General features: G+C 37.0%; 1 protein-coding gene and 1 pseudogene across 1 annotated transcript in view; both read left to right on the forward strand.

The window, feature by feature from the left end:
* The window catches only part of LOC122084468 (lysine histidine transporter-like 8), a 32,997-nt gene extending 28,280 nt beyond the window's left edge, over positions 1-4,717 (forward strand). Inside the window, exons 2-5 of the mRNA XM_042652735.1 lie at positions 2,086-2,222; positions 3,237-3,685; positions 3,779-3,910; positions 4,032-4,717. Of these exons, the coding sequence (XP_042508669.1) occupies positions 2,086-2,222; positions 3,237-3,685; positions 3,779-3,910; positions 4,032-4,541 (1,228 nt within the window). The 3' untranslated portion in view covers positions 4,542-4,717. The remainder of the gene's footprint in view (positions 1-2,085; positions 2,223-3,236; positions 3,686-3,778; positions 3,911-4,031) is intronic.
* Positions 4,718-8,418: 3,701 nt separating this feature from the next.
* On the forward strand, positions 8,419-12,739 carry LOC122084897 (annotated as a pseudogene).
* The last annotated feature ends 347 nt before the right edge of the window (positions 12,740-13,086 follow it).

The following is a 13,086-nucleotide window of genomic DNA, read 5'->3' on the forward strand; positions in this document are numbered from 1 at the left end:
TTAAAAAAAAAAAAAAAAAAAAAGAAGAATGAGCTGAGTAATTGGGAAGAAATGAGAGTTGACAGTCCCTTCATTAAATCAGTTAAAGGGTGCCAACAGTAACACGCGTCCACCATCCACCACACCAGAACCGTAAACCAGGTTCACGTACGAGGTGGGCCAGAACCTTAGGAGTTTGAATCCTACCATATTCCATGAGCACAGCATGGTGTCCCCTAAGATAGCGGATCAAGTTCAAGCCTGAGAACGGACGAGAATGATCTTGGTCCATAGATTTAGAATCAATTTTTTCTTTCTTCATTTAATAGATTCTAAATTCATGGACCAGGGACGTACAAGAACATTCTTGTACGTGAACCTGATCCGTTCACATCCCCTACCCGAGCTTCACCTGAATCTGGTTCTCATCGGCCAACTATCTTCTCAATCACATAGTAATTCTTGGTGAGTTTTGCTTTTTGTACCACAGTTTCTCACATATGGTGCAAGAGGAAATTCACACTACTTCACAACAAATCTCGAATGAGCCTGGATGAAATTTAATTGTTGTTCAGGTTGTAGCTAAGTAGTTCTAACCTCTGTTTGTAGCTAAGTAGTTCTAACCTCTGTTTGTAGCTAAGTAGTTCTAAAGAGGAGGAGAAACATGCTATGCAGATGGAGGGCCCCCATACGGAAACATAATGCATATCTTTATTTTTATTTTTATTTTTCCTCTTTTTGGATGGGGTGACATATCCATGGGTCTTTGGATGGATCTTTTATTAGGGAGTTCATTTTGTTTTGTTGTTCTTACCATTTGAAACGAATATGCTTTTTTTTCAGGTGATTGTATGAAATATGGTATTTGACAAAGAACCAAATTAAGCAAATCCAATAATCTCCTTATTTATTATAGAAAAAACTCAAACTCTTGTTGTGAAGCATGAAACATGATTAAGTATTTTCACCCTTGCATTGCTAACCTTTTAGAGTTTATGGAGACCATCAACTACCTAAACTATTGATGTGAAACTTGTTGCAATCTGAACAGTCATCGAGAGTGAAAGAGCTTCAGTGTTAAAACTTCACATGTAACATGAAATGTGAACAGGCCAGGCAGTCAATGCATCCTCAGTCCAAAATGGCATTGGATATAGAATGGGGATTCATTGGAAGTCTGCACTAAGAACTAAAGTAACGCATTTTTTTCTTTATTTTTATCATATGAATCTTAAAATAATCATCCCTTCTATTATAATATGATTTTTTTTTTTTGGGGGGTAGAGCCTTCTACTAATAAATAGTTACTAAAAGAATATTGAGTTCATTTTTTTAAAACCCTATAATATGGATGTATCTTCTCTTTTTTTTTTAATAAAGATATGGACTGAGTAAACGAATCACTCTTATCCAGTTTTGGATGATTTGCTGTGATTCTGTTTCTTTTTTTTCTTAAGGTCTTGCCTTGTATAAATATGCCTCTGTCAAATGTACAGCTATACCTTATTGATGTACAGCTATACCTTATTGATGATCCCATCTCAATAGGTAATTGGAGGCATGGAGGATAGAATTGACCACCAAAACTGAACTATTTCAAAATTTCACGGTTTCACGAGGAGAGTAGAGGAGAGCTTATTCTGTTTCTTTTTTCTACTAATTAATTAACAGTCTTAAATGTGAGTAAGTTGCTTCCACTATAACATGCTCCCAACCAAATTGTTCTCTCTTTTCCTTTCAGCACTGCCCCTGATCTTCCTCCACCTCCTCCTCCTCCTCCTCCTCTTGCTTTCCCAGTCCCAGGGAAGTCGTCCCCATCATGCAAGGAGTACTACAAAATCCTACCACCCCTGGTGGTGGTGGAGGAGGAGGAGTCCCAGACGCTTGGCTCCCCATCACGGAGTCGAGGAAAGGCAATGCCTTCTATGCAGCATTCCACTCCCTCAACTCCGGAATCGGATTTCAAGCTCTCTTTCTTCCCTTTGCTTTCACCATCCTTGGTTGGTACGTCTCTCTCTCTCTCTCTCTCTCTCTCTAGTCTAGTAGGGTAAGTACTTGGACGCATGAACAATACCGATCATGATTCTGTGGTAATGTAAAGTGCAGGACTTGGGGAATCGTAAGTTTGTCTTTTGGATTCGGATGGCAGCTATACACTCTCTGGTTACTCACCAAACTCCACGAATCAGTTCCTCCTGCGACGCGCTACAGTAGATACCTCCATCTAGCTAAGGCTGCATTCGGTATGTATGCCGTATTCAACTGCCCCACCCTCCCTTGTTAAAATCCATATCTGACGGTTCAAATTGACTTGGGGATCATCATGGCCAACATTGAGAACCCATCTACCATGTGAGAAAGTTTCATGAAAGGGAAATGTGGCTATATGCTCCCACATAAGCATCATGACATGGCCAGCATTTCCCCCCAACTCAAAACTTGCATTCTTATTCATGAGCCAGCCATTTGGATGTACATGTATGGGGAAGAATGATGCAGTTGCCATAGCATGCTCATGTTGCGGTGTGACAGCACATGCATGTACTCATTCGATGGGCATAGCACCTTTTCATGAAATCTCAATTTCATTTGATAGATTTAGGGTAATTGAAAATGTACCAATTTTCTCTTTAACATTAAGAAATGACTTTTAAATGCTAAGTACCCATGGAAAAAATAAAATTGATTCTTTTATTTATTTATTTATATATAGAAAATCAAAGTGAATAAGTAACAACTAACAACCCAGGCTGAACCAAAACAAAACCAATTTTACCTTAATGGTTCGATTTTAATTTAGGCCCAATACATATAAAAACCAATTCGAATCAATCATAATTAGATCAAACCAACCGTTTGACACACCTAACATTCTAGCCAGCCAAACAGTGGTATGTCTCGAAAATCAAGTTAGGGGCACCTCGTCCTTAGAGAATTTGTCAGGGGTGTACAGGTCTTTTGATAGAAGAGTCGGAGCTTATGCCATGTGGAAGTTACACTTAAGACAAAACCAACAAAATACCGATCGGCGGTTGCTGGCGGTAAGGGAGAAGTCGCCTTCTACAGTTCTTCTTTTGCTTCGACGTTCCATCTCTGCAACACAACACCTCTCTCTCTCTCTCTCTCTCTCTCTCTCTTCCTACCACTCTCTCTCTCTTCCTACCACGAATTTTTTAAGTTATTAACAACATGCCATGATTCAATCTGAATTTTCCAAGACTGGTTTTTTAGTTGACAGGGTACCTCTCTTGTTTCAGGTGAAAAGCGAGGGAAATGGATGTCCTTATTTCCCGTCCTGAATCTATCGGGTGGGACATGTATTGCATTGGTAACTCTTGGAGGTGGGGCCATGAGGCTTTTCTTCCAGACAGTTTGTGGAGGTGAAGGAACTACTAGCTCATGCCACCACGCCAAGGACCTTACGAACCCCGAGTGGTTTCTGGTGTTTATGTGCATTGCCCTTTTACTGGCTCAGCTTCCCAATCTAAACTCTTTTGCCAGTGTCTCGCTCGTTGGTGCCATCTCAGCCATTACTTACTGTACCATCTTATGGGTAGTTCCCATTACCCACGGTAGGGTGGTTGGTGCTTCTGAGCCAATATTGCAGCCGGCCAAGTCTGGGATGGCCAAGACGTTCAGTATCCTCAATGCACTTGGAGTCATTGCTTTCTCTTTCAGAGGCCACAATCTCGTACTTGAAATCCAGGTAACTAAGACAGTAGAAATGTGCAAACACTTGAGATGTAGAGGGATGATGTTTTGAAATCTTTTTTCTTTCATGTAAATGTTATTAATGCAGGGTACAATGCCTTCAACTGAAGAACATCAATCTCAGGTGTTAATGTGGAAAGGGGTGAAATTTGCATATCTTCTCATTGCAATGTGTTTGTATCCTCTTGCAATAGTAGGGTACTGGGCTTACGGTAACCTGGTAATTAAGCTCAATCTTATATATATTTTTTTATTTGTCTTTAAGCGAAAAATGACCTTTTTTCCCTTTTTTATTTCACATATTGAAACTAATTAAATGACTAATCTGATGATGATGCCAGGTACCTCAGAACAGTTATGGGATGTTGAGCACCTTGTACAAAGTTCATGGAAACAATGAAACATCAAGGTTTGTGTTAGGATTAACAAGTATGCTTGTGGCAGTTAACTGTCTATGCTCTTTCCAGGTATATGCAATGCCTGGATTTGACAATTTGGAGGTGGTTTATGTTAGTAAAATGAACAGACCATGTTCAAGGTGGGTGCGAATGGGTATTCGGATCTTTTATGGATTCTTGGTTTTCTTTATAGCTGTAGCACTCCCAGTCTTAGCAAACTTGGCTGGTATACTGGGTGGAATCTCATTACCCATGACATTAGCTTACCCTTGTTTTATGTGGATTAACATAAGGAGACCTAATCGATACAATGTGATGTGGTTCCTAAACTGGGGGCTTGGGATTCTCGGTATAGTTCTTAGCTTTTTAGTCATTGCTGGAGCATTGTGGAGCAGAGTGAACAAAGGTATTACTGCCAACTTCTTCAACCCTCCCTCACTTTTCAGCATGTGAACCTTAGAACTGTTATGTCTTATCTCTTTCTCTGTAATTCCGAAAATAAATTTAGCCCTGTTTTTTTTTTTTTTCCTCAGAAGATGTTAACCTCAAAAAACTTGACCATGTTGAAAAAGTGTAGAAGATTGTATTCATGCTAACAATCAATATAGTGGTTCTCTCTCTCTCTCTCTCTCTCTCTCTCTGTGTGTGTGTGTGTGTGTGTGTGTATGTGTGTCTGGTGGAAAAATAAAGTGTTGAAAAAGTGTGGTGCAGCCTTATGTAACCAACCTAGTTACAGATGAGTAACCTAGCTAATTTATATATTGTTCTTCAAATGCCACTGCTTGTATCATAATATCAAGGTTTAAGTAAAGGTAATTTTGTCATTTAAAATTTTGAGTTTTAACTTGTCAACCCAACAGAAGCACTCCTTGGTGATTTCATTCACAAATTTTCCTACCCTCTTTCTTCTTCGTGGTTACTTGTTTTGAGAGTTGCACATAGAGGGGATTCAACAATGGGGATCATCATACTATTGGTGGCAGAAAATAAAAATTTGACAGCAATGGGCATAGTCACTTGTACTTTCAGTCACCATGAGACCAATCTCCAAGGCACAGCAACCAAAAAAAAAAAAACGAGGGCAAAAGAACTACTACACTGGCTGAAGAAAGCTCTAGTGATGAGTCCATGCACATGGCTTGTATCCTCACAGTTTGATCAAAAGTTCGCTCTTCCCTAACTCTTTTCTGGTCTTATTGTTGATGGCCACGGGGCTTCCATCACTGAAGATCGAGTGTACCAATGCATAACTGTCCGAGCCTGAATTTATCAAATACAATCTCTATACCGGTTCAAGAGAATCTCATCAGGTTCAATTTGTCTACAATGAGCGATAAGGTGCAATGAGCATTCGGGCACATGTCCCAAGTGGCTCCCAGCTAGTCGATGCTCACTACAATGGTGCAGTCGCTACAGACGATTTTTACACAACCTCATCAGAGTGTCAAGGGTCCGTCTAATAAGGTTGGTTAAATGCCTACCTATTTTCAATAAAACTTTCTTTCGCCACTTGGCAAACCCTGTTTTGATTAAAATTTGACATGTAAGTAAGAGATATTTGAGATCTACTATCCAAAAAATTCAACTATGTTCAATCTCCAAGTGGCAGCTATTTTGCCACTCTAAAAAACCTCTCGATCTTGACCCACTATGGACTAGGAAAAGCAGATCAGGATCTACGAAAGCATCCGGATTGCATCAATATTAGTCAAGATCAATCCCAAGCCTTGATTATCTGATACCAAACCACTGGTATGACCAAGGATAAAAAAAAAATAATGATAAATATCAATTCAGGTTGCTATTTTGGACTTATATTATAAACCTAGAAGGTTTTGTGAACCCAAGATGGTGGTTAAACTATCATCCTCAAAGAATAACTCTTTTTTTTTTTTCTTTTTTTTTTTTTTCTTTTTTAAGAAAGGGTTTATTATCAGGCTACATGGCCCTCACTCCTGCACGAGACAAATGGGGGCACATGCATAGACATTCAAGGGGAGGGGGCAAGTTGATTATTTCATTGTCCCATGTGAGAAGGTGTAGGAGAATGCTATTGGGAAATATTCTTGTTTCCTTTTTATTCTTATTCTTGTTGTTGTCTTAACTGACAAAGACATGATTCTAGTATTAATTGGTCGAATCATATCAATATCGATACAAACTTTTTTAAAAACTTCTTACCCTTGATTCGTAACACTAAATCAATATCAATCCCAATCAAATTAAATGGAGTCCGATACATAAAACTATCGTGCCCACCAAAATAACTGGAGACCCATACCTAAAATATTGTGCCAACCAAAATAAATGGAGATTGATACCTATAACTATTGTGCCAACATGGAATTAAAATAAAAAAATAGGTTTGGTATCAAATTGGTATGTGGCCAATACGGAGCCTTGTGCTATGAAATATTTGAAAATATATTAAAAATTAAAAATATGTCAAATAAAATATTAAATAAATAAATAGAAGAAAAAGAATTGATGAAAAAATAAAAATAAAAATATTAAATTAAAAATTTGTTACTAAAAAGGCTAAATAAATAAATAAATAAAAGAGAATGGAGCTAAGTAACTGGGAGAGAGCATAAATGAGAGTTGAGAGTCCCTTCGTAAATCAGTTAAAGGGCGGCTATTGGAAATCTATGCTTCCACCACCCACTACATCAGAACCGTAAGCCATGTTCACGTAAGAGGTGGGCCAGAACCTTATGAGTTTGGATTCTACCGTATTCCATGAGCACAAACTACTACTCTACCCGAGCTTCCCCCGAATCTGGTTCTTACTGGCCTTACATTATCATAGGACCATGGTTTTTACCAGCAACTATCTCCTCAATCACATAGCTATTCTTGGTAAGTTTGCTTTTGTACTATAGTTTCTCAGATATGGTGTGAAAGAAAATTTGAATTATTTCACAATAAATCTCGGATGAGACTAGATGAAATTTAGTTGTTGTCCGGGTTATAGCGAAGTAGCTCTAACCTCTGCTTGTAGTCAAGGAAATAAAATCTTGAAAAATATTTTGAAAAATACTAAAATCTAACAGCGTATTTATGAAATTTTAAAATTTTAACCAACAAACGGGGAGTACAGGCAGTTGTTTTGTACCTAATTTCTACCTATTGTGTGTTGTTTCTTGTGGATCATGCCTTCTCTTTCATTGATTGAAACGTAGGGAGTTACCCTTTGGTCTCTTTGTCTCTCTTTGACTCCAGTATATCCCATCTTTAATAAATTGATATTAATTATATATAAAAAAAATGTAATATTTAATTTTCTTTTCAAGTCCAAAGGAATTTAGTTGAAAAGTAAATTAAAATCTAATAATCGTATTTATAATGATTTGAAGTTAGATACATTTCTATGATTCTCAACCACAAATAACGATTTACACTTTAGAATCTTTTGTAAAAATCAATGGGTTTCATAATTAGAAACCCACCCATGCAAAATCCCGGATGAAGTAGGTTTCCAATGCACCTTCTCTAGATCACTAGCACTAAAGAGTCGAGACCAAATATCAAGAAGCACCTTGGAGACTAGGGGCCGAGGTCCCAACTTCCCTCATTGAGGATCGAGTGTACCCGTGCATATTTGAACAACCCTGAATCATACCATGTACAATCTTCATACTAGTTCATCAGAGTGCCAAGGGTTTACTAAAGGTTGATTACCTATCCAATTCTAATAAAACTTTCATTTGCCACTTGACCAACCTTATTTTGATTGAAACTCAACATGTAAGGGATCTTCAAAGTCTACTAACCAAAATGTTCAGTTCTATCCAATCTTCATATGCCACTCTAAAAAACCTCCCTAGACCTACTATGGAATAGAAAAACTTATTCCTTATGTGTTTAGAAGTACCTTTCAATTTGTCAATGACGTAATAAACTTTCAATTTAACTGTATTGATTTGAAAGGCTGAATCAGATTCATATATATATCACACATTTTTATAGGGTTGGTTAATAACCAAGAGGCTTGGAAGTCTTCTATGAATCTATGACGTACTTATATCATGTCAAGTGATCAAGTAGAATATAGTCTAATGCGTAGACTTTTTTATTTTTTTATTTTTATAAATTTTGTGGACTTTTAATCAAATATGAAGCTTGCAGCATTGATTCATTAATCCATCCTTCCACGCTCCTGGGTTTTCTTATTTTCCTTTTTCGGGAAAGAGTTTGTAATTTTCTTAGCTTTGTTTGATATTATAAACTTTAAGCTTCAATTAGAACCATATAAATTCTATAAAAAAAAAAATTAAAATTATATGAATATTAAAAGGGAAAAAAAAAACTCTATCCTTCTGTTGTAAAAATGTCTGAAGACAAGGTGTGACGAACTTTTCCATGGATCAAGGGGTTGAAGATGCTGACACATGTCTTCTCATTGGTCCTCTGTGCCAGTGTTTTCTATACCAACAGGATAGAGTTTTTTCATCCATATTAAAAGAAGAATGATAAAATTAATATTAAAAATATATATTGCAAGGAGTTTATAGTCTTCTGTTTTATGCAAATTACTTATTTTATTTTATTTATTTATAACTATTATTATTTTGTATAAATTTCCTTTTTCAGTGACAAACATAATAAGTAAAAGGTATTGTACAAGTCCGTACGTATACCGTTGCCACTTCAGCCATGAGATAAGCATGCCAGACCCTGCAACTTATCTCTTAAAAAAATAAAAATAAAATAAACAATAAAAACTACCTCCGTCGGTGATATGGTTTTAAAAATCAGATCGAATCAAATTGATAGAGATCGATCTCAAGTTTTGAAGGATTCAAAACCAATCCAAAATACGATCTAAGGGTAAAAGGATTCAGAAATCCTTTTTTTTTTTTTTTTTAATAAAAAGAGATAAATCAATATTATCCAATCTAATTCCGATCTAAAGATTCCAATACCAAGCTTTAAAACCTTGATTGGTGATGATATGACCAACACAAGCATCTAAGTTTGATTGTCAAACATATTACCACAGCTTTGATTCATAATAGCTCCGTACATGCTAATAAGGTTACAGTGACACCCACACTTGCTGCCAAAGAAATGATATATTGATGGGTATTTTAGAAATTATAAAACCTAAGAGAGTCTTTGTGAATCAACAAGAAAGTAAAGTATCTCATTTCTTTTACTAGAGTTTGGGTAGCTGTAAATTTTTTTTCTGTCTACTCCTTATCTTTCTGGGCTAGAGTGTTTATGGCCCACAACTACCCCAGATCTCAATGGGGGTCATAATTTTAAAAATTATATCGAAATCCATTAGGATTGTTGGCATTGGATTGATATTGCCTAAGACCAATGCCAGTCCTTGACCGAACCGATATTGATCCATGGGTAAAATATAAGGATAAAATGGTAAAAACATTAAAAAAAAAAAAAAAAGAAAAAGAGAGAGAGAATAAATCTTTCTAGTACGATCAATTAGATTGATGTCGATTGAGACCAATCCTGAATTCTAAAACCCTGAAGGTGGTTTCAAGCTACTTCCAACCATGCCATACACAGAACCTAAGATCAGAAGAATTTAAATTACATGTCGAAAAGACTCAAAATTACAGAGAATCCAGTCCAAAGCATGACTCACAAATCAACCATCCTTTATATCTAATTAAAATAATAATAAAAATAATAATAATAATAATAATAATAATAATAATAATAATAATAATAATAATAATAATTTGATCAACCATCCTTTTATCGAAAAAATAATAATAATGATCAACCACCCCAAGTTCCCCAATTATTTATTTATTTATTTTTGAGTGTAGAATTGTCGGGTTTTGCACATATGTGTGTGCCTGGTGTTTCTTAACTATCCTAAAGAGATATAAATACAGTTGCTGGGAGGTTCTAGGAGGCCAAAGAGAAGTGATGGTGACGTGAGATATTCTTTGCTGGTATAAGAGAGAGCAGGAGCTGTGGGTTGGTTGAGAGTCTTGAGACAAAAAAGCAAGGTGAACATGATCAGCCAGGTGATTCTCTCTCTCTCTCTCTCTCTCTCTCTCTCTCTCTCTCTCTCTTCACCTTCTGTTGGTTTTTTTATGGTTTGCACTAATAGGTCGACCATCAGGAACAGAATGAAAACTTGGTGATCTGACCATCACAGCCAGATGCTCTCTTGAGAGAATGCATGTTAAATAGCGCCAACCAGTTTGACCAACTGGATCAATCCAGGTTTAATTGATCTTATTGTTTTCTAATTGAAATGTTGTTATGTGCTTCTCAGGAAAGGAAAATGAGTTCCAAAATTACTTATGCAATAGACTACAAGGGACAACCTGCTGATAAGAATAAAACTGGAGGATGGCTATCTGCAGCTCTTATTCTAATTACATTTTCTTCTTTTGTTCTTACATAGCCAATTTTGAATGAAATGATGATTTAAGGATAAATAGTTCATACAATCCTAACACATCCGTTGTAGTAACCTTTCATACGTGCCCACCCATGTAGATAGTGTTGCTATTCTGACCACTGGATGGAGAGGTCAAATTTCTTAACCTAATTCAATCAAATACTCTTTCATGTATTGATATCTATGGTATTCTTTAACAATTTTTGTTAACTTTGCTATGGGGTCGAAGCTAGCATAATCCAACTTAAAAGTTTTACCTATTTCTTATCCCCACTAAGCGTGAAGCTTACAAACCACAATTTGTGCAGTTGTTGAGGCATGCGAGAGGTTCACAACAATGGGAATTGCAGCCAACCTTGTAACCTACGCGGTTGGGACAATGCATCTTCCTAGTCCAACTGCAGCTAACATTGTAACAAACTTTCTGGTGAAGCATATATGCTGTGTTTGTTGGGAGGTTTTGTGGCAGATACTTTCTTAGGCAGGTATTGGACAGTTACCATATCTGCAGTGACTGAAACATTGGTAAGTAGAAATATTTATCACAGAAGATAGTGAATGATCAAGTCACCTTTATTTCTCATTCATCTCAGGTTGAAACTTGATACTATGATCACTGCAGGGTGCTGCCCTTTTAGCAATATCGACTGTAGTGCCAGGACTACAACCACCCCCTTGCAATGGAACTACATGCAATGGAACTACATGTGTAGAGGCCAATGGATTACAAGTTGGAGTTATGAATCTTGCTCTATTCATAATCGCATTGGGAGAGGGTGGACTTAAATCCAATGTATCAGGATTTGGAACTGATCAATTCGACGAGAAGGATAAGAATGAAAAAACTAAGATGGATTACTTTTTCAGTAGATTTTATTTTGTCATCAGCCTTGGAACTCTTCTTGGTGTCACAGTGGGTATCTACATCCAAGACTAAGTTAGCCGAGGCTGGGGATATGGGATTTGTTGTATTGTATTCTTTGTTTGATTGGTGGGATTTTTTTCAAGGTCTAGACATTACAGGTACAAGAAATGGATGGGAAGCCCCATTATTCAAATTCTCCAGGTTTTAGTGGCTGCTGTATGGAAGAGGAAACTCCAATGTCCTAGCATTGATGCCTTATATGAGGACTCCACTGTAGTTGCAAGAATCCATCACACAGACCAACTCTAGTAAGTAGCAGAGTCATAGACCAAACACACAAAGGTTATCTTATTCTCTTTTTTTTTTTGGCAGTTGTTTTTTATTACTGAGTCTAATGGTTCTGTGATTCAAAATCCTTGGAAACTATGTTCAGTCACAAAGGTAGAGGAGGTGAAAATGATGGTTAGACTATTGCCAGTTTGGGCCTCCACTATCTGTTTTTTTGGACTATACATGCACAGTTGCTCACCTTCTCTGTGGAGCAAGCTTCGACAATGGAGAGATCAATTGGGAAGATTCAAATCCCGGCAGGATCATTCAATGCTTTCCATATTGCCGGCATATTGGTTGCAGCTGCTATCTATGACAGGGTGATCATTACCTTGATGAAGAAGTGGAAAGGGAAACATGGTATGTGAAAGATCATCAAATAGGAGATTAGGAGGATATTCATGTCAATGAAATCTTAAGTTAGACTTTAGATCTTAAAGACCTATACAAAAGTAATTCATTTTCTGGTTAATTTCACTGTTTTAATTTGTAGGTTTTACAAACCTGCAAAGAATAGCCATTGGCATTGTCTTTTCAATTGTGGCCATGATAGTTGCTGCGATCGTGGAGACAAGACGTATAGCCATCATTAGATCTGTGGGTGGCAATGTCACAACTTTGCCTATGAGCTATGGCATATTGATGCCGCAGTTCTTCATTGTTGGCGTGGGAGAAGCATTCATGTACAGCGGTCAGCTTGATTTCTTCATAACCAGAGCTCCAAAAGGAATGAAGTCTATGAGCACTGGGCTTTTCCTCTTAACTGTGGGACTTGGGTTTTTTGTTAGCAGCTTCTTGGTGTCCATAGTCAACAGTGTGACGGGAACCCAGGTTGGCACAGGATGGTTAACCAGTAACATAAACTATGGGAAATTATACTATTTCTATGCTCTTCTAGCTGTGTTAAGCTTCATAAACTTGGTATTCTATCTTCTTTGTGCCTTGTGGTATACGAAAACAACGAAAAATGTTGTACAGATAGAAAGCCTCGTTTCAAGTTCTGAAGAGGAAGAGAAACGTGCTATGCAGATGGAGGGCACCCTTACAGCTTCTGCAGAGGAATATTGTTAATATTCCCAAGTAACAAACACATCTTTTTTTTTTTTTTTTGGGTGTTGTGGGACATACCCTTGGGTCTTTGGATGGATATTTTAGTTCCTTTTGTTGTTGTTGTTCTTACAATTTGGTACCCATAATACTGATGCTAATACTCAGATTGTATGAATTACAGCAGTTGACAAACAAACCAAATTGAGCAAATTCAACCTTCTCCCTTAAATATTATGGATAAAAGTTGTGCATGAAACATAATAAGTAAATTCACCCTTGCATTGCTAATCTTGCATATTTTTTTGGAGATCATCGACTATTGATATTAGTTTGAACGTTTAATTGCGTAGTATGAGTCCACATCCTCT

The sequence above is a fragment of the Macadamia integrifolia genome, chromosome 7 (assembly GCF_013358625.1).
Source record: "Macadamia integrifolia cultivar HAES 741 chromosome 7, SCU_Mint_v3, whole genome shotgun sequence".
Lineage (NCBI taxonomy): Eukaryota > Viridiplantae > Streptophyta > Magnoliopsida > Proteales > Proteaceae > Macadamia > Macadamia integrifolia.